We start from the raw sequence: 24,453 nt of genomic DNA, 5'->3' as shown, positions 1-24,453 counted from the left end.
AATGAAAATTATGCAATTATAAATTTTAAACAATCACTCTCACAATCAAACGCATTCTTTTGTATAGGTCGCCCCACAATATTTTATAAATAAATAAATATATAAGATTCGAAATATTTTTATATAAATTCAAAATTAATGAAAGAAATTGATTAAAGTCCAGAACTCTTATGAAAGAAATAATTTCAGAATTTGTGAAAAAGTATTCAATAATTACCCCCCCCCCCCATTCCTTTGTTGATTCGAGCCCTTTTGGTCCACCAAAATCCCATTGGACAGGTGCCGAAACGGAATGTATTTTTTCATCCGGAGGCAAACATCTATGATTATACTTCCCTCCCCTCCATGATTTTAGATGAAAAAAGGGTAAACAGGGCATCAAGCTATCCTGCTTTTCCCGTTTATGAGACGAATGCATCTCCAATATTAATTTTTTACAATGTTTTCTTAATTGAGGCTTAGCCGCCTTGTTTTACTACTTAAAAATTAACCCTCTATGGTCTCGTATATATTTGAATATACATGGCAAACACATGGTCAAAAAAAAACCCATTATGACAATTTCTTTTCTGAATTTTTTTGGTATTTTGGAACATACATATTTTAGTGTCATTTCGGTACAAAATACTGCTATATATGTAAAAATACAATACTTTTCTATCTGGAAAGAGTTGATTTCGCGTTTGTGTCGTTTTTTGAGAGCTGCTGAAACTTTACACACACATGTGTTCAGAGATATAAAATCATACAAAACTCAGGGGATTGATTTTCGCGATTGCGGAGTCTGGTGCGACCGCACCAGTCGCACAATTTTAAGGGCAGCTCTGGTTCTGCTCACAAATGTATTAGTGCAGTGCACCAGTCGCACAATTTTAAGGGCTGCTCTGGTTCTGCTCACAAATGTTTTAGTGCAGTGCACCATTCAGTGAAAAAGCATGGTGCAATGACCGAATGTCACACGATGACACAATTTTACAGAACCATCTGAAACCTCCAATGTGATGAGAATTCACCAAAATTCTAGTACTGAATGGCCTCGCTTAGTTTCAAACAATAGATACTATTAAGAAATCTCATCGCAATTGCTTTTAGGGTGACAGAATGGATTTGTCGTTCTTTGTTCGACTGAGGAGAATCGCCCCCCCCCCCCCCGGAAGCCTGTTGCCAAAAATCTCAGACTAAACATGAGGATGCGATAAGATAAAAAGTTCGGCAGCGGTTAAAGCACCTGAAAATAAAGTAAAAGCAGAAGAAAAAGAGTGGAGCGTGAAAATGAAATGACTGTGGAAAAAAAAAACGCTGATGCAACAGGGTGAAAGCACCCAAATCAGCTGATGTCTCCCAGGAGTGAATCATTAACTGGGATGCCACTGTTCTTCTTATTCAGCCAAAAGAACGCAAGAACCACAAACTCGTGGGAGACAAACTTAAATATAGCGCTCGTGAACAGCCACCGACCGCCGACTTCAGACGCTCGGTCTTATCTCGCCCATGCCGAATACTTAAATACTGGGCTGTTGATGTTGAATTTGGCTGGCATTCCACTTAATTATTTTTAATTTTCACATTTTCAATTATTTTTAAATTATAACAGTAGTCATATATATATCTAATACTATTCCTTCAAGTGTTTAAATTTCATGTCAAGTTATTATCCATGAAATTATTTTAGCCTGGTATATTCCGAAAATGGGGTCATTTTGATCCTAATCGATTTCTACAATTTTTAGGCTAAAAAACTACAAATAATAATAAAATGATTTTTCTCTTAAGATAATCCTTATTCGTAGCAAATATAATTTTTTTATGAATATTTATGATTAATTTCATGTATAAAATACAACTAAAAAAATTATCTAAATTCTCTAAAAACCCAAAAAATAATTTTTGCACATTTTCAAAAATTCCGAATTAATATCTTCTTTTAGGTTCATTTATAAATGACAAAAGTATTAAAGGTCATAATTTGTTCTGAAATATTGCCGATAAACAATGAAAATGATATAACAATATCATTTTCATTGCTTTGCTATGTGTGAACACCCAATGCGCCACTTTCGAATTTTTTTTTTCAATGAAAAATGAAGAATAGAATTTTTTAAATTATGAAAAAGGCAACAATATCGAAAAAGAATAATTAAAAGTTTATTTCGCTTTAAAAAATAAAATGCAAAGATCTCGCTGGGAAAGCTTAAGTTGAATCATAGAACATTATGCAAACCTAACTAGGATCACCGATTTGTCGATTCTCATTAACGAGCGGCTTGGGCTTTCTGAACAGTTTCGCCACCATCGTTATGTCAGATGAGGTATCATGATGGTGATGACAGTGTTCAGGAATGGTCAAGTAAGCGAATAGAATGCTCGGTTTTATTCTTAAAAAGGTCTCTTAGCGTTCTCCTAAAGTCATTCTCCCGCTTTTCCGAGGTTTTTCCTGGATTGGAGTATGCCGTAAGGATTTGAAGACCATATCTACAATTGAATTCTAACACAAATGACGTGTTTAAAAAGAAATACGATAAACATATTGGGATAAAAATCGAGAAACTATACTTAGAAATAAGACAACCATAATTTTTTTTATAGGCAGTGTATTGTATAGTATTAATAATTAGGTGTTTTTCTTTCGTGATATATGCTCTTACAGCGGGTAGCTGTATTTTAGTTACATCTGACATCCATATTTTTTATGGGCATCTTTTTTCAGACACCTCGCTGGGCAATTTGCCTGTGGCGAAATGCCGAACTTTGTATTTGTATAAAAATAGGCAAAAAATTATAATATTATATTTAAATAATAATGTAATATTTAAATAATAATGTAATATTTAAATAATAATGTAATATTTAAATAATAATGTAATATTTAAATCTGTTGTAAATTTATAAAATCAAAATTACAAAAATCAAGTTTTCAGAAACTATAAATCAAGTTAAACATGAGTGTTTTATTTTGTTAATAATGTTCTTTTAATGGACTTTATCAACTGATCTAAGCAGTGCCGTTCTCAGGGATTTTGTTGCGCGTTGCAAAAAGATTATTATTATCAAATTCATATTTAATTACTTTAAACTGATGTTTAATTAATTTAAATTGTGTTTAATTAATTTAAATTGTGTTTAATTAATTTAAATTGTGTTTAATTAATTTAAACTCATATTTATTTTATTTATATTGGTATTTAATATTGCTTCTATTATAAAGTACAAAAGTTCTATATTTATATCATTTAAATTTTTTTATTTCATTACAATTTTTTATTCTATCAATTCTATGTCAAAAAAATCAATGAAAAATACTTGAGAAAAAATGCTTCTATATTCGAGTCTAAAAAAAATATTTATATTTAATACCATATATTTAACTGTTAATATAATTTCCTTCTGACTAATAATGTGCAATGTTAAAAAATTCAGTTGAAACCATTTTAAACAACTAAAAACAATGTTGTTTTTCCTTTTACATAGGTTACGGCTAATGTCTAGGGTGAAAATTGGTCAGTGCGATAAATGACCGGTCATTTCTCCGACCGACAAGTCATTTAGTCCAAGTCCAAAGTATACGAGTAGCTAGACCAGGGGTTCTCAGTCTGGGGACCTAGGATATTTTAAGGGGACACGGGTGAAAATCAGATGGGGGGGGCACAACATGTGATGCATGAGGGGGGCCTCACAGAAATAAAGCTTTCAAGTGAAATATGGTGGGAAAATTTTTCACTACATTCAGAATCCAGCAGCGGTCCATGAAACCAGTGCCATCTTTACCCATGTGGGCATGATCCGAGTTCTCATATCCTTGGGAGGTGTTCACGATGAGATCTGGTACTATGATTTTCAAATGTAAGTATGTAAATATGTAAGCTGTTACATAGGTGCCGGAACCCAATAAATTTTAGAGGGTTGAATCCCCAATAGTTTATGCAACATAACTGAATATACAATGCAACGTGTGTATCCCTCCGCCTCCTACATACGGGCTCCCGTATATACAGGACGACTGGCAACTTTCAGGGCCCCCCCCCCTAATGTTTTCTTCATGTCGGTGCCTCTGAGCTGTTACTTCCCCAACTAAAGATGGGGCCCCAGAACACCATTTTGCCCAGAGAAACACGATGTTGGGATGACCTTGTATCAAGCAGGGGGGATGACTGTGGGGAGTCAGCCCAGGGTAGGTGCGGACCTAGGGTGATTTGTCGGGATGTCCAATTTATTGTCTGGCTCGTTGGATCGTCCCGTATTTTGCGCAGACCTATTTTTCTCATATAATTCGGCTCTTAGGAGGAATGATCACCCACCTTCTGGATCTGTGCCTGGCCTAGAGTTCCAGAGATTTTATTTTCATTAGAAAAATTTATTTTCAATTAAATTCAATTCGAATGGAGTAAAGTGTCTCGCGCTTGGATGAGGGCAGGGATCCACGAGAAGAAAATGTAGTCCAGAGGAGGGCCACACACGGCCCGAAAAAGGTTTAGAATGGTTTAGAGCGCTGAGCTATATAGACCGATTCGGACTATTGCTGGCCATGATGTATACACAAAAGTGCTTAATATTTGAATGATTCGAAAAGGCTGAACAGTATTAGAATTTTTGACATTTTTTATGTAAGCATGTTCAGAGAGAGAGAGACAAGAACATTCAAGATATTTGGCGAGATCTTAAGAGTGGTTAAGAATGAAAAATAAGTGAGCAGAGGAAGAAGAGGTACTCGGTGAAGGTAAAGAGAGGAAGTAGATGTAAAGAGAGGTTGATGTGCGCTCTCTCTCAGCCACCAAGCGACTCCTGTGTGTCGCTTTCAACATGCCTCAACACACTTTTCCAACCTAAAGTCTACAAAAAAATTTCTATTATAATATATAAATTCGATTTTTCTACCTTCCTTTTCTACACGAACGAAAAAAAAAACAAATATGATACGAAATAACAAATTTGGATTCATCCACTCGCCGATAACCACGATTTCTAACGAATTTTCGTAAACCGGTGGATCATTGTATAAAAATTCGAGGATGATGGCGATCATGAATGAAACCCCGAGACAGGCTCTGATATTCCTTGCTTTCTACAGCATGGTCTGGTCATTCGGTATTGAGCTTATTCGACCGGTACGGAAATTTGTTATGAGACGGACATGTAAGTTTTTTATTTGAAATTACTTCCGACGCATGCGATTAGAATTTTGTTTCAAATGATTTTTGCTTTCTGCGATTTAGAGTATTCAACCATGAATGTCGGTTCACAACATCATTTTATGCTATTCGAATTGATTATTTCCAATGTGCCACGGACCATATTTTTTTTCCCCTGCCGCAAAATTCCACATAATCTCTCAGTTTATTAATTTCAGTATGATTTCTTGTATTGCATCACCGTTTTGAATTTATACATTCAGTAAAATAACCCGAATGAGAGGGTTATTTCTCTTTGGGGTAGCTTTTTTTAGTTCCTGTAGTTTTTATGTTATTTTTTCTCTTTTAAGGGGGTTAGTGCACGATCTTGGCTTCCTACATGCTTTCCTATGGGAAAAATCTCCGTCCTTTAAGGAACATTTAAAAAATTTTTATTCCCTTTAGGCATTCAATTTTTTTTTCTCAAACTCTCTGAACATTTTTATGCAATTTAACGAGAGCATTTAGGATTTTAATAGTTGGTTTTTTTTTTCTCGAATTTCAACTTCAACAACATGCAGCTTTCCAGAAATCGCTGAAATTTACCCTACTTTTAGCAATAAAATTTCTTTAAATCGTTTTGATAATAAATCCTCTTGTTAAAAGTATGTAACACCCCTTAGTGTTGAGAGACACAAAGTTTGAAGACATTTGAATAAGTGGTGTTCGAAAAAAAAATTCTTTATCAGACAAAAGAACTCAGTTTTGAGAAAAGAACATTTCATTGGAAAACATTAGCATTTATATATAATGCCTGCCAGTAGTTTATATTAAAATATGTTAGCGCAGGTAGAGCAAAAACTCGAACACAGACGCTGAAAATTTTTTAGTATTTAAAAATTGTAGAGAAAATTTTCCGTGCACCAACCCCCCCCCCCCCCTCATATTTATCTGGCTTTCTCCCTAAAAGCCACTTTATGTCGAGAGGAGATTTCAGATCAGTTTCTTTTTGACTTCATACTTGCTCAGCTATAACTTAATTGAAATCCAGTTTTTACGTGGAAGAGAGAGATAAGGGTTTTGTAAATCTCCCATTGTGCCCTTGGTGCAATGCTTCGAGGGAAATATAGATGGAACAGTTTGAAATCAAAACAATGGTTGACTTTTTAGCATGTAAAATCCAAGCGATGCACAAGATATAGGCTCAATATATAAACAGTAAGATAATTTATAGAATTTCACACACACACGCAGATTAAAGAATATAAATTTTCAACATTTACACGAATAAGATTCATAGTAACTTTTAAGATTTTCTTTCGGTGTCGAGTAGGACAGGGGATCAATTAATAATTATTAATTAATTATAAATCATCAATTATAATTGATGTATAATTAAAATCATAAATTATAATTGGAGTTATGAAAATATATTTTATTTATTTTACGCACTAAACGCACTATTTGCTAGATGTAAACAAATATAGGAATATATGAACCCTTTTTAAGCAGCAATTAGAAATCACTACACCTCCCTTCAAAATGCTATATCTTTTTAATGAAGTAGGCTTTCTTCCGATTTTCAGCGTTTGCAAACTAAGGGGTATATGGAAAAGTTTTCCATTGAGACATCAGCTTTACAAAATATCTGGGCTTGTCAGTGATAAAATAAGGGTCTTTTATGAAGACGAAATATTTCGTCAATGCCGCTTAAAGGGTTAAGAAATTAAGGCCACTCACTTGAAAGAATTTTATATACTGAACAAATGCAGTCAAATCCTGGAATTTCTTAACTCGGATCTTGTCGTTTTGTTAGAAAATTAGTCATTTTAGGTTATAGTCACTGATTTCGACATTAATTTCGATCTTCTAATTCGATCGATTTTTTCAATAGAAATTGCTACCAAATGGTACTGGAGCGAAGGTCTGATGCTTCCTGAATACGAAAACTGCTGTTCATAGTGGTGACATTAAAGTTTGGTCTTGTCATCTGAAACTTCTAACTCAATTTAAAACTGAAATTATCACCAGTTTTCGTTGAATCGACTTTGTATTTATTCACGAAGCCTGAAAATTTGATCAAAATATTGATTCAAATATTTCCAAACATCATCACTTATCTAAAATTTTATGTGTAAAAAACTAATTTAAGACATCTCATTTGCTTTGTTTCGTAAATCCAGTAAATTTACAAACGTTTAATGAAAATTTTAACCGGATTAATCGAGTTTATTAACTCAACTAAAATTTTATCTGCGATTAAGACGCGATCAATCAATCTGACCAACCCTTGCGTTAAGAGTTGAATCAGATGTGTTTTAGACTTCTAAATCTGTTTTATCCGAATAAAACTTCATTGGTTACGCTAAGCTTTGAATTTTACGTACAGTATTAAACAATAGATATCATTAATTTTTCGACATTTGGAGACTAAAACGCAATTTTTATCGGGCCTTTATTAAAGGGTAACCTCCCTGATGGGCTAGTTTCCCGAGAAACGAAATGTGATACTCTTAAAGAGGTTTTATAGTCTTTCCATAATTTCATATTGCTCTCCTTTTCAATTTCCCGTCGTTCTTCGTTAATTAATACCACAGTCAAATAGATCTTTTTGCTTATTTTCCTCATTAATTGTTACTGGGTATCGTTTATTACGAGACATGAAAGAATCTCGTGCCATTGAATGGAAATCCCAATGATGTTCACTATGTGATTTCATCGTCTTCAACTATTATTATAGCTACGTGTTGCCATTTTTCTATTCTTTCTTTTCTACCGGAGCCCTTTCCGCTTATTATTGCTTTTTTTGTGTGTATGTTGGTTAGTTTTCCTGATGGACATCTCTTCTGATGTGTCAGATAATTGCGAAGAAGGGTCTATAGTTATCAGACGTACGTACGTTCTCTGATGAGATTTATATTAACGAAAGAAAAATAATAGGAGATGGGCTCAGAAAAGAAAAAAAATCAGGTATCCACTGACTGCTCAAGGCCATGGTTAATGGCCCTTGTTGATGGCTCTGCATTCGCTGAATAATCTGCCGTTACTCAATTAATATGCGGCTTAGATCGATTGACTCCATCCTTGCCCTTTGGCTACGATGGCCTTTCTTTTGCTTTGCATAAGGTTATAAATATGCGAACCGCACGAAAGAAAATGAAACCTTTGTGTCACCTATGTAATTTAGCAATGATGATTGCGATACCTGCATAGCTGCTCATTATGAAAGAATCGAAAGTGCTTGGAAAACTAACCCTGTCGGTGTGAATGTGTTCAAATATAAAAGAAAAAAATGGCCAGAAATCTTCTAACCGCGGTTAAAGAAAAAAAAATGTTTGGCACATGAAAGATCTTTTGTAGTGGACAAACTACTAGGAAACGTATTATTGAACCGAAAAAGGCGAGGTTGATTGGATTGAAAAATATATCCTATTGTGTTTTGCTGCGCCCCTTTCTCGCACACGTATACAAAAACAATTGGAAGCGTGCGGCTTCATTAAATCACACTCATTATTCATTTATCAATTTTCATGTCTTTAATGGGTTTTCTTCCTCGATAAGTAATGAAGAATTGGCTTCCTACGCAAACGACTTGAGGGTTTGGTTTTTGAAACATTGGATTTTGATAACCATCTTGATAGCTGACTCTTGTAAGACTGTAGGCTAATCTTCATCCATCATCTTTGTGACATTCTAAATTTAATAGATTTTCAAGTCTTCGCGTGACTTCTGTAGCAAATATTTTAAGAGGCGTGTGTCTGTAAATATACCATTAAAATTCGTAATATATGGAATATATTTGTCTGATCTTTTTTCCCCTTTATCATAAAAAATATGTAAAATACTGTAACGGCGGCTGTGTTCTTATGTATAGTAATCGAAAAATTCAAATATAGGAATATCTTTCTGATTTAATACCTGTATTTTTGTGTCGTTTTCTCGAGGACTGGAAGAATGTTAGTAAGAATTTCAGATTTGTGATTTGACACGAAAGTGTTCCAGCAGTACGATTCTTTAGTTGAGTGTAAAATGTCTAATAAATCTAATAAATGTTTATACGTAATGTTTTTAGTGTTTCAGTTTTATATGTACATAGTCAAACTTGGTTATAATGACACCTCAGTTATAACGTCAATAATTGGTGGTACGGACTGATTCCAATAGAGAATAATGTTAATCACCTTGCTTATCACGTCGATAAGAACACTACGACCTCGGATACAGCGACACTTTTCGACGATTTTTGCTTCCGTTTCAATGTTTTCCCAAGAAAATAGAGCTCACCATATTGAAAGAATGTTCGTCTGTTGTTCAGTTGATTCGTACTCGTTGATTCGTATGTGAAAGATATACGAACATTCCCGTATATTTCCGTTATTTTTTGCCGGATTATTTTTTAATGTCTCTTTTCAATGAAGTTTATTTTAATTCACAATCTTTACTAAAATCAGGGATGGCGATGAATTGTATAATTAATAAATTTCATCATAACCAACACATGACTATAAATATAAATGTTAATCTCACTTTTTTTTACATGTTTTCAACTTCTTTTTTCATGAAATTCATTTTAACTCACCACAGAATATATAGATACTTTATTTACCCCGCCCATGGTTTTTGTACGTAACAATTGGCGATTTTGTCGGTAATTAGTAACATTTTTGATGAGAATTAGCAGTGTCTCGTGTTTATGATTCCAATTTTCCTGTATTTTTCTCGCTAATTCACGGTCACCCTAAGCATTTCATTCAGCATAAAGAAATATTTTCATGTATAGCATTTGATTGCATATGATTATAATTTCTTTCACCGAAAAGTTCTCGACAACGACATCCTTTGTTATAATGACAAAAATTCAAGGAACTTTTGATATCGTTATAACCGAGTTTGACTGTATTTAGAATTTAATTTGAACCGTACCGGCTTGAGTAATTCCTGTTTTTCTTTTTGTTATGACATTAAGCACAGTCATATCTCGGTGTAACGTCCATCATTTTCAATGTCATTCCACTTATGACGGCAGTTTTCAAGGGCCAGCATAATTAGCAAATTAGGCTGACTTTTTTAAAAAGCAGCCCCGCTTGTGACGGTATTTTTATTCAGTCATTTGATCATTTTTGTTTCACCGTCATCATTTTCTGCACACGAGGTTGAATTAGACCACAGTTTATTGCTGAGTTATACCGAGTACATTATATCGAGGTTTGGCTTTGTACATGATAATGTTTCGAATGTCCATGAGCTTTCATCAAGGATTTGAAATAATTTCACAACTGGGAATAGAAATAAATGAAAACTTTTACCATTAAGAGAGAATGTCAGAGAACTTACTCATTCCCTAAACATAGAGAAGACAAAATGCTTTCGCGTATATACAGTCCTTTTCATTTTATGATTTACAAGATGAAAAGACCGGCAATTTAGAAATTGGAGAATGGCATTTTCTCATCGGCGAACCCTCTGGCCTCTCATTGCTGACCATTATTACTGAAACTTTATCCGTCACCCTATCTATAAGTACCCAAAGGACGGTAGTTGACAGGATTCGCGCGTAACCGAACCCTTTGACAAGTTGCACAGATAGTTCGATCGCATACCATATACTTATTTTCTAGATAATGGCACGAGCGAAGCGTCTAATTAGTAGGTCTCTTGGATCGTCGCATCGTAACATATACGTGCTCAGCTCAATTACAGACAAGATGGGGGTAAGTAAGGAAGGGGCAGCTCTTGATTTTTAAAATATTCCACCGCTGGAATGGTTGTTTTAGGGGGTCTCATGTCATAAATCAAAAAGCTTTGATACATGCACATCATGTATGAGGTGGGCCTGACTCCCATACATTTACTTTCTCAATTCGCGTGCCATCTTCGTAGCTCTCCTATCTCTTCTCCCTGTCTCTGGAGCTTCAAATAGACTATATACGTATGGAACGTCTAGTATAAACCGGTTGGTAACTGAAGGCTGGTGCAATTGCCATAGCTTCAGGGTTTTCTTTTAATGTCTCCGAAGTTGAGGGTTAGTGACTTCAATCTAATGTTCGCGTGCCTCCTTGTGGTCGATCTTTTTTATTCTCAACCCCCCACGAAACATCCATACACGCCGGCCATCGCATTGCCCCTACAGTCAGAGTTGGTTCTGTGTTATTTCTCTCTTTTATCATTACTTGTTATTATTATTTTTATTTATTTTTATTTTTAATTTCACCTCGTGCACTCTTTTCGGCCACCATCACCTTCGGTTGTCGCGAGAATCCTACTCCACGGTAAACATAAATTTTCGGATTAGATTCTTATCGCGACCCATCAGTAGTTCGCTGATGACTTTTTAGTAGCTCAGGAAAAACATCTAGGGCGGGTCAGGCCCTAGGGGAAACTCATTTTTTCTCTGAACGTACGCACGGGCCTTAGAACCGGATTTATATTGTATTTTTGAGTATAGGAGAAGATAGTTAACTATATACGTCCGAGAGAGAGAGAATTTGATTAACGTTTTACATATTTTTGTTTTTTTAAGTTTTACTATTTATGTCATGGCTGACTAAATTAATGAAGTTTGGGTGCAGAACGACACAAAACCCCTGAGAAATAAAGTGTAATTAAACACTAATTTTTTGTCGATGAGAAAATATGTACTCGGAAGAATATCTATAGTCACTTTCACATCCTGCCATTTTCAATATGCATATGCATCAGTTATAGCAGGCAGGATGTGAAAGTCATTACAGCTATTTTCTTATCCCTTCGGTTGTCGTATATTTTATAGGCGATAGAGTTGCATACAGGATGATCCCATATTTCCCCTTTCCGCATTTTATTACCGAACCGTTTTTATATTTTAATAACTATACAACCCCTTGCAACACGAGTGACATATCTGAATTCTACTCGTTATTTGGGTGCTTTTTGTGATCGGACATATGCCTCTAGAATCAACGGTTTGCCAGTAAAATGCGGTAAGGGAGAAATTATGGAATATCACCCCGTATATCTCATTCACATAAAGCATTTTTTTAACATATTAACTGGTGGGTTTTTTGCCCACCATTAAGGAGGAAAAAATGGTCATAGGTGGACTGATCAATTTTGTCACTCATTATAACTCCGGCACAACATACTCCTATTCCTGAAGAAAAGGAAGTCTTAAGTTATTTGAAGTTACTTTTGACTGTCACCTCCATAGTTTTCAAGAAGTCCGCATACCACCGCTAGAGGTTATCAAAGAATGCGCGATACGTGATCTACCACAATGCAGAAATTAGAATCATATACAGGGTCTCCGGGCTAAATATATGGTACCCAAAAAGTAATGGCTATAGTAAGAGAACTCCACGTTCTCTTAGTTATGAAAGCGCTGCACCGCGCTGACTGCAAGTATATGGACGCCACATCGTAAGGTTCAGTGGGTGCTTTGGCTAACTTATTTAGGTCAGTGATGCGTGTTGAACTTAGCGAAATATGGAGCCTCTCACAGGACAGGCAGGCCTCTGCAGCAGTTGATATATGGTATAACAACTTATATATGCTTTCTTTCAAACCGAGTATAACTCAGGTCTATCACCATCTATGGGCGATTTACTACCTAGTGTACGGAAGTGTAACTAACAGTCTGAGTGCGTATGTAGTGTGTTTGATTTTTTTTTTAGTGTCGCCATCTATATTTCAGAAGTGAAGTGAGTGATGTGTTAGGATTGAATTAAATTTATATTGTTCGTAGGTCTGTTGCTCTCTGTGGCGAGACTTTTTAAAGGGGAGATCGGCTCGCATTCGCGCCTTGAAAGTGGGAACCACAGAAAACCAACTTCAGCCGACCACCACTGTGGCGACGGTGGGGTTCGAACCCGGGACCTCACGACGCGAGTCCGTCACTATGACCACTCGACCACCACAACGGCACACATTGTATGCTACTAAACACCCTGAAAGGGATCAAGTACCATTTCGAAATCAACAAGGCCACTAAAGTTGCTCACATTTAACTTTATTAACTTGCAAATAAATTCGAGGATTCACCTTTGTAAATGCAACTAAAATTTATAACTAATCACTATACGCAATTACTTTTGGATACCTCTGTCCCGGGCACCCTGCATAGCTAATATGATAATTAAGTAATGGCATAGCAAAAGAAGTCTTTGTTGAGCTAAAACAGAATTTTGAACACGATTATAACTTTGCGATTTAAACACAGTTATAGGTTGACACACCCGACCAGTGAGTCACGACAATTTAGCATGCTGCTGAGAGACCTTAATATCGAGCACGTATAGCACACATTAGACATTTAAAATTTTAATCTCCTTTCCAAGGGTGCCGCAAGAATGAAAAGTTTGTAAATCCCTGCCTAACAATAATCAGTTCCTCGTTGAAAGTAATTTTTCAAAATGTCTCACCAGTGAATTTCTCATAAAATAGCCTGCACATTCACGGCAGGTCTAACTGACAAGTCCACTTACATCTGCCTTGATATTGATGAGATCCTTTGGAGTTCGGACAAAAAGCGCAGCCGGCATTAAAGGTAAAGTTTTAAAAACATCAATGTGAAAAGCACTTTATAATAACTCAATACAACCTAATGGTTAGGTTTGATCACTTCAGAGTTAATCAAGAAGGTGGCAATAAATAAGCTTTATTTGAATCCACTAAACTGGTTCAGGATATCCTTCATTGATGTCATCTACTGCAGCGAAATGCCCTGGACACGGGTTTTTTTTCCTCTGACAGTAACATAATTTACGGCGCACTTTTTTTCATTACGTGACATTTTCTTGAGCAGTTTCATCTAAAGATAGTGGATTACTCCAGCTATAAATAACGGAGTTACTATTAGAGAAGGCTAGCAAAAAAGTTTGTTCATATATTTGTCATAAATTCATCAGATCTTGGAAATTATAAGTAAAATATGGTTTGATTTCATGATATGAATATGAATATGAGGGTTAGTAGCCTATTTGTAGCATGAAAAACTACAGGAGATTGAAAAGTTATCTTTGAATCATGAAACAGCCTGCAGTGGATGCGATGGGTGTGAATTTTCTTTTAATGAGGCCATTATTTTTAGGTAGTTTTGTCATCGGAAATGTTTTCCGGTATGTTTATGGACCGCAAATCCAGTACAATAATTGTTTTGAGTTCTAAGTAGTGTAAGAATTCTATAAAAATGACGCTGAACTAATTTTCCGAAAGCAAGGGCAGTTGCTCTTGAGTGTTGGAATTCTCTTTCCTTTTTTGATACCTTGAGGATCATGTTCATCTTTAATCATTTAGAAACATGCTCCAAGAAGTAAATCTTGATTTTTGACTCAAAAGAATAATTTGAAATTAGATGCAAGAATAATTGTTACGTGAAGTCAACACACACTCAGTTCGTGCTGCATAACCTTACAGTAAAACACGACTAATTTCTGAATTAAGTTTACAAACAACAATACCAGTTCCTGAAAAAAGACTAATGACAGTCATCGAGCAGTCATGTTACAGTCCATTAAGGAAAAAAATGATATTCCAAACAATTACAAACTATATTAGATTCCATGCCGTTTTTATTTCCATTGACAGTTTAGGGCAACAAATTTTTCTGTACTGCATTTCGAAATTTTGACGTAATTTTTAAAATTGACGCTGGAATTTTTAAAATTTTCCAAAATCATGGGCAGCTTTCTTTGATTGTTGAATTTTTCTTTTCTTTTCGATACCATGTGGAGCATACCCATCTTATATAGTTTGAAACATGCTTCAAGAAGTAAGTCTCAATTTTGGAGACAAAAGAAATGACTTGAAAGGAGACTCAAGAATAATTGTCTAGGTGAAGTCGACACAGTTCGTGCTATATAATCTTCTAGTAAAACACGGTTAATTTCTGAAATAACTGAACAAACAGCAATCTCAGTTCCTGGAAGAGGACTAGTGACAGTCATCGAGCGGTCATGTTACAGTCCATTAAGGAAAAAAAATATGTTCCAAACCATTATATACAAGCTACTTTGGATTCTTTGCAACTTTTATTTCCATATGGGCAGTGCAGCCTCAGTTTTTTTTCTGTACCGCAATTTGTAACCAGGTATAAATGATGGTAATTTTCGGATTAGATGTTCTAAATAAATGAAAATGGATGCGTGATTTTCTTTTTTTTTTCCAAGCAAATCACTGATTTGCTTCACCATCCATTGACTGCGCCCATGCATAAAAATAAGAGAAATTTCTAGACTCTTCATTTCTTTTCTTCATTCTCACAAAACCACATTTTTTTTGTAGCTCATTGGTACACTTTAAACTGCTGCTGGTTAATATTGCGGCAGATGTTCCTTAAGGATGACCTTCAAGATGCTGTAAAAAAAACATAAAAAAGCTCCGAAACAACGTCAAGAAGACTATTACAAGACGTAGAAGAAAAGGGTGCTTTTTCTTTTTCAATTTCTTTCGAAGTTGCTGCTGCATCGACAATGATAACGGTTTGCTTAACCAAGTAGAATGTGCCGAATTTATTACTTTAGTTCTCTCATTTCATCGAATTTAGAAAATTCATGAATGCATCTTCAGAGATTTATGATACATTTTTCTGAATACTCCTTAGCATGAATACATCACGCAGCTAAGCTTAGTATATAAATTGTAGTTCCATTCAAATACACGTAGTATCCTGTCATCGGACTTGGATATCTTTTATCGGTAAAAATGAGTTTAAAAAAATAGTTCTACAACATACATGAGCGCCTGATGATTGAACGCTTGATACATTCGCTATTTTTCTCGATTATCTATCATTGGCTTCTTCCGTCGGCTGAAATGATAGTAATTAAATGAAACTCATAAATTCAGATAGCAGTTGCGACATCTGTGTACCCGGTTCGTTCTTTGACGAACTTATCAAGATGTCTTCCTTATACTATTTCATTAAAACTAGATAGGACGAAAAGATAGACAAGAATATTATTTATATTCTGTCTGATAAGAAATCCATTTCTCATTTTTTCTAATTTTTATATAACTCCAGAAGTGTCGGGCCATTTTGATTAATATAACGAAGTAGTTTTTTTCTGAGCGTGTTTTCTAGAATAAGATAGAATTCTATTCATTATACAGATGTAGAGTTGAACCTTTTAATTTCTTAACGCTCATGTTTCTTAACTGAGCATTTTGCAATTATATTTCGAAAACACCTCCAGATATTTGAAACTTTGCATTTAACGTTATTAGAAACGTTAATTTGACAATAAGACTTGATTTTTTGGGAAAAGACGATAAACATTAATCGTAGTCAGCAATAAAACATGTGAAGACATCACCACGTGTGCGATTGATAATTGTATTTGAGATATGAGTTGATTGATGCTCTATAAAAATCAAATACGTTTATTCAATTCAATAGACTAAAACTATCTTTAAAACGAAAGAGTATCTTTCGATCGCCAAAAATGAATGACAGTTTGTGAACAATAAAATTTGATCCAGGCGACTTCAAGTTATTATTATTATACGATACCACCAAATTATGCTACCAAACAACACCCCACGTTTGCATCGAAAATTGCTAAAGTCAGTAAATGCTGAAATATGCCAACCAATTGAAGAGCTGAACCAATCGTATCTTTCAAGTTGCAGAGAGATTTTGATATAATAATTACAGAGTTTATCCCGTGTTAGACGAAAGATTAAACCTCACATAAATTTTTCTTATTCTGTCTGAACGTTAGAAATAATAGAAATTTCTTATGCAAATTAGATTTTTTTTTGTAGCTAAACAATTGCCGCCGTATAATCGAATAACAGGCCATGAGCGTAACATAATTGGTTGCAATTGGTGGTTAAGTTGATGCTATCCGATGAGTATCTTACGCGAGACGCTTTAAACTGAAATGAATGGGAAGAGGAAAAAAACTAGATAGCAATTACGCAAGAAAAAAAAAGTCGTGGTAATCAAATTACCCGTTGATTTTACGTAAACTGTTATCGTGAGATATTAATTACGCCCTATATACATCAAATAAATACATGGGATGCTGCTTTTGATCGAATATCAATTCAGTGTTTCTGGGATACTCTTTTCTTGGCAAACGAAACGACCAAAAATTATGCAACTGTTTGTGAAAGAGAACGATTTTTCAACCTCTACAACGGGAATTCAAAGGTTACTGCCTCCTCAATGTTGAAACTGTTACTGCACCCATTACCCTACTGTCAATTTTTTGATAATTACAGATGTCTATTTTTTTTTTTAATTGTTATTAATATATCGGTGAAATTTTATGTTGAGAACTCATAAAGAACCGTCAAAGTATAAGAAAGTAAAGTACTGTATATCTTGTACTTGTTACTAACATAGTAATTTTGTTAAGGGTAAAAGGAGCCCCAACGCTGACACCTGGTGCAAGAAAGGATTTAATTACATTGCTCAAGGGCATCCACGGCACGGGCGACAAACGATCGAGATGCTACCTGACTACATAAAAAGAATTCGACTCGCTGGAATCCATTCCATTTCTTCGGAATCTTAATGAGAGATGGATGAATTCTTTTAGTGTTTTGAAATATGTTCGCAATGTCTGTGTTTATAAATGCATTAAACGTGTTGTTGTTCCTATACCTGAGAGTAGAGAATGAACCAGATGAGTCAGAGGTACTGAGTCTATATCGTAAAAGATGAGTGTTATTAGACACGATAATATGCCAAATGAAACATCATAATGCAATATTTCAACTATATACCAATACTCATTACGTCATAGTCGTTCATATATACTAGAAATATTTTTCATCTATGTAGATTACACTTCATCTGGTGACCGACTTGTGATAGTCTTCGTATAACAACAAATGTACGATGTATGGCCAATCGCATTTACAGTCGAATTTCGATAAGTCGAATGTGCAGCGGCCGACGAAAAACTGTCAGTTAACGCTAATTCGACTTATCGGAAATTTCGAATTCGGGGAAATAAAAAAAATAGGATTAATTTTCATAGCAACAGTGCCACACATTTACGAATATCGTTCAGTAAAATAAAAAGGTCAAACAACTGAACATGAAGAAATTGGCAAGGATGAGGGCATGATTAAGCATTATCTATTCACGTTTGAGGAGAGCCTTGCCACGAATAACGTATTTGTTTTTTTAAGATTGTTGATACGGTATATAAGTATATTCAGAGAGATAGATGTCTTTATTTTCAATTTTTCTGAGTTTTGGATTTCTTTCCATTTCGTCGATAATTTGTTCTTTTTTCTTTCAAATCTGAAGCTTTCAGCTTTTGTTTCAAAATTTATACTGGTGTTTAAATACCGAATTCACTCGCAACTGGGCGAAAGCGAAATGGCCATTTCCAAAAGACTGTCGAATATAACAAATGATTTGCAAACAAAGATGATCAACTTCATTGCCATTCATCAATGTTTATGAAAAAAAAAACTGGAGCAGAAGAGGGGGGGGGGCGGATGTAGAATTTCTTTGAATTATGTACGCCGCATCTTCCTCACATTTGCGTCGCAAATTCCTCACTCGGAGAATAAGTGTATTTTTATTTTGTTTTTTAATTCACCCCATGTCCGAAAACTTCGACTTGAGGAAAAATTTTAACACTAAAAATACCATTGAATGTTCTGGAGCTGAGAGGAAAACTTCGACTTAAAGAGATATTCAACTTATAGAAATTCGAGTTATCGAGAATTTACTGTATATTCTTAGTCGTCGATTACTTGTCCGACGCGTAAATGTAGTTTGACTTTTCGGGATGAATAATATCCCTTTTACACGAAATTTCACAACCCTCCCTGTAGGAGCAACTGAAGCCTTGCCCTCTAGCTACGCAAGTTTCTTTGTTTCTCGTCGTATCTTTGGCCTTTCTAAGAAAAGAGCTAAGATGAAAAAAAAGGAAAAATACCGCTTTTCCTCAACACCTGCTGCTGTTAATGCTTGCACTGAGATAAAAAAAAAAAAAAATTAAGGATAGAGAGAGAGTATATAAAAAAAACGTTTAGGTTTTTTTTTTTAAAGAAACGCCTCTTTTCTCTCACGCTCTTTTTCTGTTCCTTTTACCCAACATTCTAGTGTTTCACGTTTCTTAGTTCTTTCTATAAGTTTTTTTTTAGATCAAGGCATTGTGGTAAAAAAGAGCTGTCGTCATATCATGCTTTCGTGTGCTCTCAATAAAATTTCAAAAACAACTGAAAAGCATCTGACTGAACATTAGAATCAAAAGTTATTAAAAAACTCATTTCTTTATTGAGATTTAAGTTAGGTATATAATACATCTTTTCTCGAATACTTTCCGGTTGATCCAGTTGTTAAACGACTATGATAAACATTCGAAGGAATTTTTTGTTGTACAAGGCAAACCAAAATTCATGTCATAAATTCGGATTCCTTTTTTTTTTTTTTTTTTTTGCAACAAAATAAAAATTAGTTCAAATTTTCGACTACAGGGTACGCTGGCTCTATCATCCTATTCTTATGCCTTTTAATTCATCTTTGTGTACGAAATTGTCATTTAGCTGAAATGGCTGATTCTCCGTTCAGGTGAATAATTTAACCAACGATGACTTACTAGTCAGCTTCAACTTAAAAGTCTTCCAATCCGTAAGTCCGTGAACATAACGTAGAACAAAATAAGTTTTACGGATGGACAGCTTTTTTAAAGGTAATTTCATTTGCATATCCGTGCTTCTTATAAAGAAGACGAAATAATGTTGTCGTTGTTTTTGTTCAAACAGAAATCCAAATTCGTGAAATCAACTTTGGGACAAATCGCATACTCATAAGACAATTTGTTTTTTATTTACGAAAAAAAATTAAAAACCTAGTGACTTTTTGGCCACCTTGTTCAAATCCTGATGTCAGGTTAGTGTAACTCTAATCCCATTATTGAACAAACACCCTTAAACAGTGACGTCTGCACCAGTTTGGGGGAATTTAAGTTAAGCTTATTTTGATGCCCTTCACACACTTCAATTTATCTATTAAAAACCTTATATACGAATTAATAAAAATATCGTCACTAATTTGGGGCTGCTATTTGAATCGGACCACAGGGCACAGGTTTCTTTGACGCAACCGTTAAGAAGCCACTCTTCGTAAAACTTTTCATGGAAGAATAACGGGAGTCAATAATGCTTAGATCAGTCACCCTATAGTATAGAAAAAAAATAGCATGTGTAATAATATGAGATTAAATGGGGGGGGGGGGTTCTATACAGGGTGAGATTCCATAATTCCTCTTGCCGCATTTTACTGACGAACCGTTGGTCCTAGAGGCCATATCCTGTACTTCCAATTAGATAAGTTACCAAATCACATGTAATACTGAGATACGTCATTCGTGTTGCAAGGTGTTGTATAGTTATTAAAATAAAAAAATTAACTTTTTATACGGACACCCTGTGCTCAAAAACCAAATTAGAAAGTTGTTGCCATGCCATTCCCGAGCCCACTAAAAAAATTCCACGGTCGGTTCTAAGTGCAATATTCGTTGAGGTATTTGAATTCAAAAATATCCGAGAAATACAGCGTAAACGGGGGGAAGAAACGCTGCTCATTGGTTTGTTTTTTTCCCCTAACTTTACTCCAATTTTTAAATTCAAATACCTCTGCGAATATTGGCCTTAGAAACGTGGAATTTTGTTGTTGTTGGCTTCAGGAGAGGCAGGGCAACAACTTTCTAATTAGGTTTTTGAGCACAGGGTGTCCGTATAAAAAAAAAGTTATTTTTTTTATTTCAATAACTACATTTCCCCTTGCAACATGAATGGCGTATATGAGTTCTACACATTATTTGGATACGTTTTCTACCTACAAATATGCCTCTAAGATCAACGGTTCGTCAGTAAAATGCGGCAAGAGGAATTATGTAATCACGCTGTATAAATATTCCAAATAAGTGTATATATGCTTATTCAAGTTATTTTGGGCAGACGTTGAGACAATTTTTCAAGGTCCTCAATGAAAAGAAACCCAAACTCACATCCTGGTTAATCCTGCTACAAAGGAATGCAAAAATTTATTTCATTTTTATTAAACTGCTTTCTCTCAGCAGGAAAATTCAAATTGAAGATAACAGAGAGGGGGAAAAAATTAAAATTCTGTTCAAATCACGTTCGAGATTCCGTCAGCCCTTGGAAATTAGTCAGAAGCTGCTATTTAGGTAATCACCTAATCACGCGCGCGCAAAAAGATGAACAAATGCTTTATTAAGAGCTGTCTGTCACCAGAGGCTCAAGCACCTGCTACTTGGGTTCCATGAGCGAGCCTGAAGCTATAAAGAACAGGTTGTTTGTTATCCATTTCGAGAAAAGAAAGTGTTATTATTCGCTACGGGCGACGCGATGTCGCTCTTTTCTTGACTAACATGTCCACATCACAGTCAATTTACATTCTGATAATGGCTGGAAATTCCCGATGCTCACCTAAAGTACTATGAAGCATTCGAATTAACTGAATGGATACCTGTAATTTTTGACAGACAAATTTGTAATTTCTCTACCTATATATCAAATCAATCACTGTGTGATAAAAAATATTTGCTAAACTGATTGAGATGAAAGCTGCATTATACGGTTTCTCAACCTACGGTTCCCGGAGATGGAGCAGCTGGTTTTCAGGAACTTGAGAATTTAGTTCCAATAAATGAAAATAATTTGTTTGCATGTCCACATATACAGTGCGTCTCTTAGTGATAGAGAGAGAGAGAATGTGTATTCTTTTTTTAATAAAATGTGAACGAAATCAATGGCCAAAAAAATTTTAACATGGGATTATAGATTTAAGTGACATTGTCTGCAATAGTTCGACAAACATAACAACACTTTCTTTCTCTCTCTCCAACACAAATTATAACAAAAAAAGTGCTGTCTCAAAACCATAGAGGAAAGACTTGTAAATTTTTTTTGCAAATCGCGATTTTATAACAGTTGGATTGTTTAAAGTTGGATTGCATATGGGCACAGTGTATAGAAGACGTATTAACTTTCACTGTACATTCAGTTGTAAAAATGCCACGCAACATTCATTTTTCTTGTAGAGGTCTCGAAGATAATGAACGACTTTACTGTTTCTCATATTTTCAGGGAAATTAATAGAAGTATAAGTCCGTTATTCACAAAGTCACTGTTTACCAAGAAATGGTGATTTTATCGGAAAGAAACAAACTGGATGGCCAAGGAAAACAACCGAAAGAGGTGACCACGTTTGTGTGATGGGCTTTATTGTTAATGCACGGCTGAAATTATTTTTTCCCTAATTCTCTATTAAGGGGGTGTAAATTTCATAACTTAAATGTGTGTGTGTGGAACTCGTCTTTATTATGATATTCTATAGAATTTTGTATTCAAAATTTTCGACAAGTCACAGTTAAAATGATGGTGCTGCCCGAGTGGCACAGTGGTAAGATGGTCGTTTACCACCATGAAGGCTTCCGTCAGGTCCGTGGGTTTGATCCTGGGAATGACATAAATAACAAGTTATTTCCCTACCGAACCTAAGGTGACCACCGATAGATGGCACCTTCATTTTCGACCCAACTCGATCGGTAATAAATTGCTGTATGACGCTATCACGGTAGTTGGTATGCGGTGAAATAGTTGTAGTAGAGTTAAAATAATGATGTTTTATCAAATCCCCCTCCCCCATATTTTTAAAACTTTACATATAGAAACTAGGAAAAACATTCACAAAAAGCACAGAATACGGATGAGAAAGATACCGAAACGTCTAAGTGGTCAGCAGTAAGAATTGTAGAAAGCAAATTCAGAGTCACGCAAAATAATGCATGTAGGAAGGTGAATAAAATTTGTTCATCCTTAAGTTAAATGTTTGGCATGAGGCAATTATACGTATTCATAGGAATATCTCGATCCATCAAACACAAGTCTTTCAGTTCTCGAGAAAACCCCGCCCTTGCGTCAGTTTATTTGCTTTCAACTTCAATTTTTTTTTTTTCGAAACAGTAGCGTGTAACCTGTCTTCAGATGGATGACGTCTTCCAGCATAATCAACAATCATCTATCTAAGATGCAAAAGATGACTTGTTATCAGAGTAACATCTAATGCACACAAGAAGAGCATTAATCATGTGAAACAAAGTAAGGGTGACTTTGATGAATCCAAAAGCAAACAAAAACTACATGTAGGAATTCATTCGTTAACTTGAGTCTAGTATACGATGTATTAAGTAGAGACTCTTCTTGTAGAGGCTATTATAGTTCTGGACTCATGCAAAATATTACGTTGAAAGGCAAAGATGGCATCTCTTGATGACAGCCTATGAAATTTTTATTTGATGTACTTATGTCACACCGGCTTTTCGTACTTCAATCAAATTTATATTTCTTGAGTGAAGGTAGGGAGAAACTCTGTTATACCTTAACCATAGTAAACCTTGAAACCATTGAAATAGTTTTGACGATATTGCTTTCTAGATTATGTTTTTGGAGTGCCAAATATTAGAAATGCATAACCTTAAACTAAACGTGGTTTCAGCTCTGTCTTGACAGAGATTTCGTAAATAGGCACATAAAGGTAAAAAAAATGTGTTCTTGTTTCTGCTGTTTATTCTCAACATTTAAAATTTATAACCTATGTATAGTTATTACAATCTAACATTCTCCTGGCAAGTCGTACCAAATGCTCAATCATATGCAAGCTTCAAGCCCAAGCATCATGAAAAAGTTAAATATTTTTCATAAATAATAGAACATCCAGTACATTAAAACAAAAATGATCGTGCACCTTAAAACAGTGCCGATATAAAACTTGAAATTTTCCTCTAGTTTACCTCGAAATACTCAACTTACGGTAATTTTTAATATTTCTATTTTGCTTTTAAATAAAATTTATATTTTAAATTTTTCCTATAAAAACTTCAGCTATATCCATTCCTTCCCTTCCATTCACCTTCGTTTATTTCCTAGTCAAATTTGTTGGAAAAACATCAAGTTTACAGTGTGGTTCAAGTTTACATACTTTACAAAATTTTTATGACAAAAAATTTTACCAAAAGAAATTTCCTTAGGAAGAGAGATGAGAAAATATTTTATTGTTCATCAGTGCTACATATATAGCAAGAGTTGACATCAAGGATATTGTGTCTGTAATGCAATCACCTTGCATCAAAGAAACTAACAGAAATTAAGATTTATGTAACCTTGCATCAAATTAAAATTTAGAAACATAATTTTCCTTTCTACAAGTATAATCAAGAATAATTATGCACTTCATCTATATAAATACGCTCCTATCTTCATTATTGTTACCTTTGTTTATATACATTTTACATCAATAATCATATTTGTGTCATTATTTGCATATCTTATACTACTTCAATATATGATATACATTAAAAAAAGTACTTATATTATT

The 24,453-nt window shown here is 34.8% G+C and overlaps 1 protein-coding gene across 2 annotated transcripts in view; it reads left to right on the top strand.

Moving 5' to 3' along the window:
- Positions 1-4,716: 4,716 nt before the first annotated feature.
- The window catches only part of LOC149079943 (protein TANC1-like), a 97,912-nt gene continuing 78,175 nt past the window's right edge, over positions 4,717-24,453 (top strand). For both annotated transcript variants that reach the window (XM_089238838.1, XM_089238836.1), the window contains exon 1: positions 4,717-5,130. In XM_089238838.1, coding sequence (XP_089094964.1) covers positions 5,007-5,130 — 124 coding nt within the window. In that variant the 5' untranslated portion in view covers positions 4,717-5,006. The remainder of the gene's footprint in view (positions 5,131-24,453) is intronic.

This window comes from Pholcus phalangioides, unplaced genomic scaffold, assembly GCF_987345545.1.
Source record: "Pholcus phalangioides strain wild (caught in Gottingen) unplaced genomic scaffold, Ppha-v1.0 ptg000011l_1, whole genome shotgun sequence".
Taxonomy (NCBI): Eukaryota; Metazoa; Arthropoda; class Arachnida; order Araneae; family Pholcidae; genus Pholcus; species Pholcus phalangioides.
Note: the sequence above shows the minus strand (reverse complement) of the source record. Positions and strands in the feature narration are given on the sequence as shown.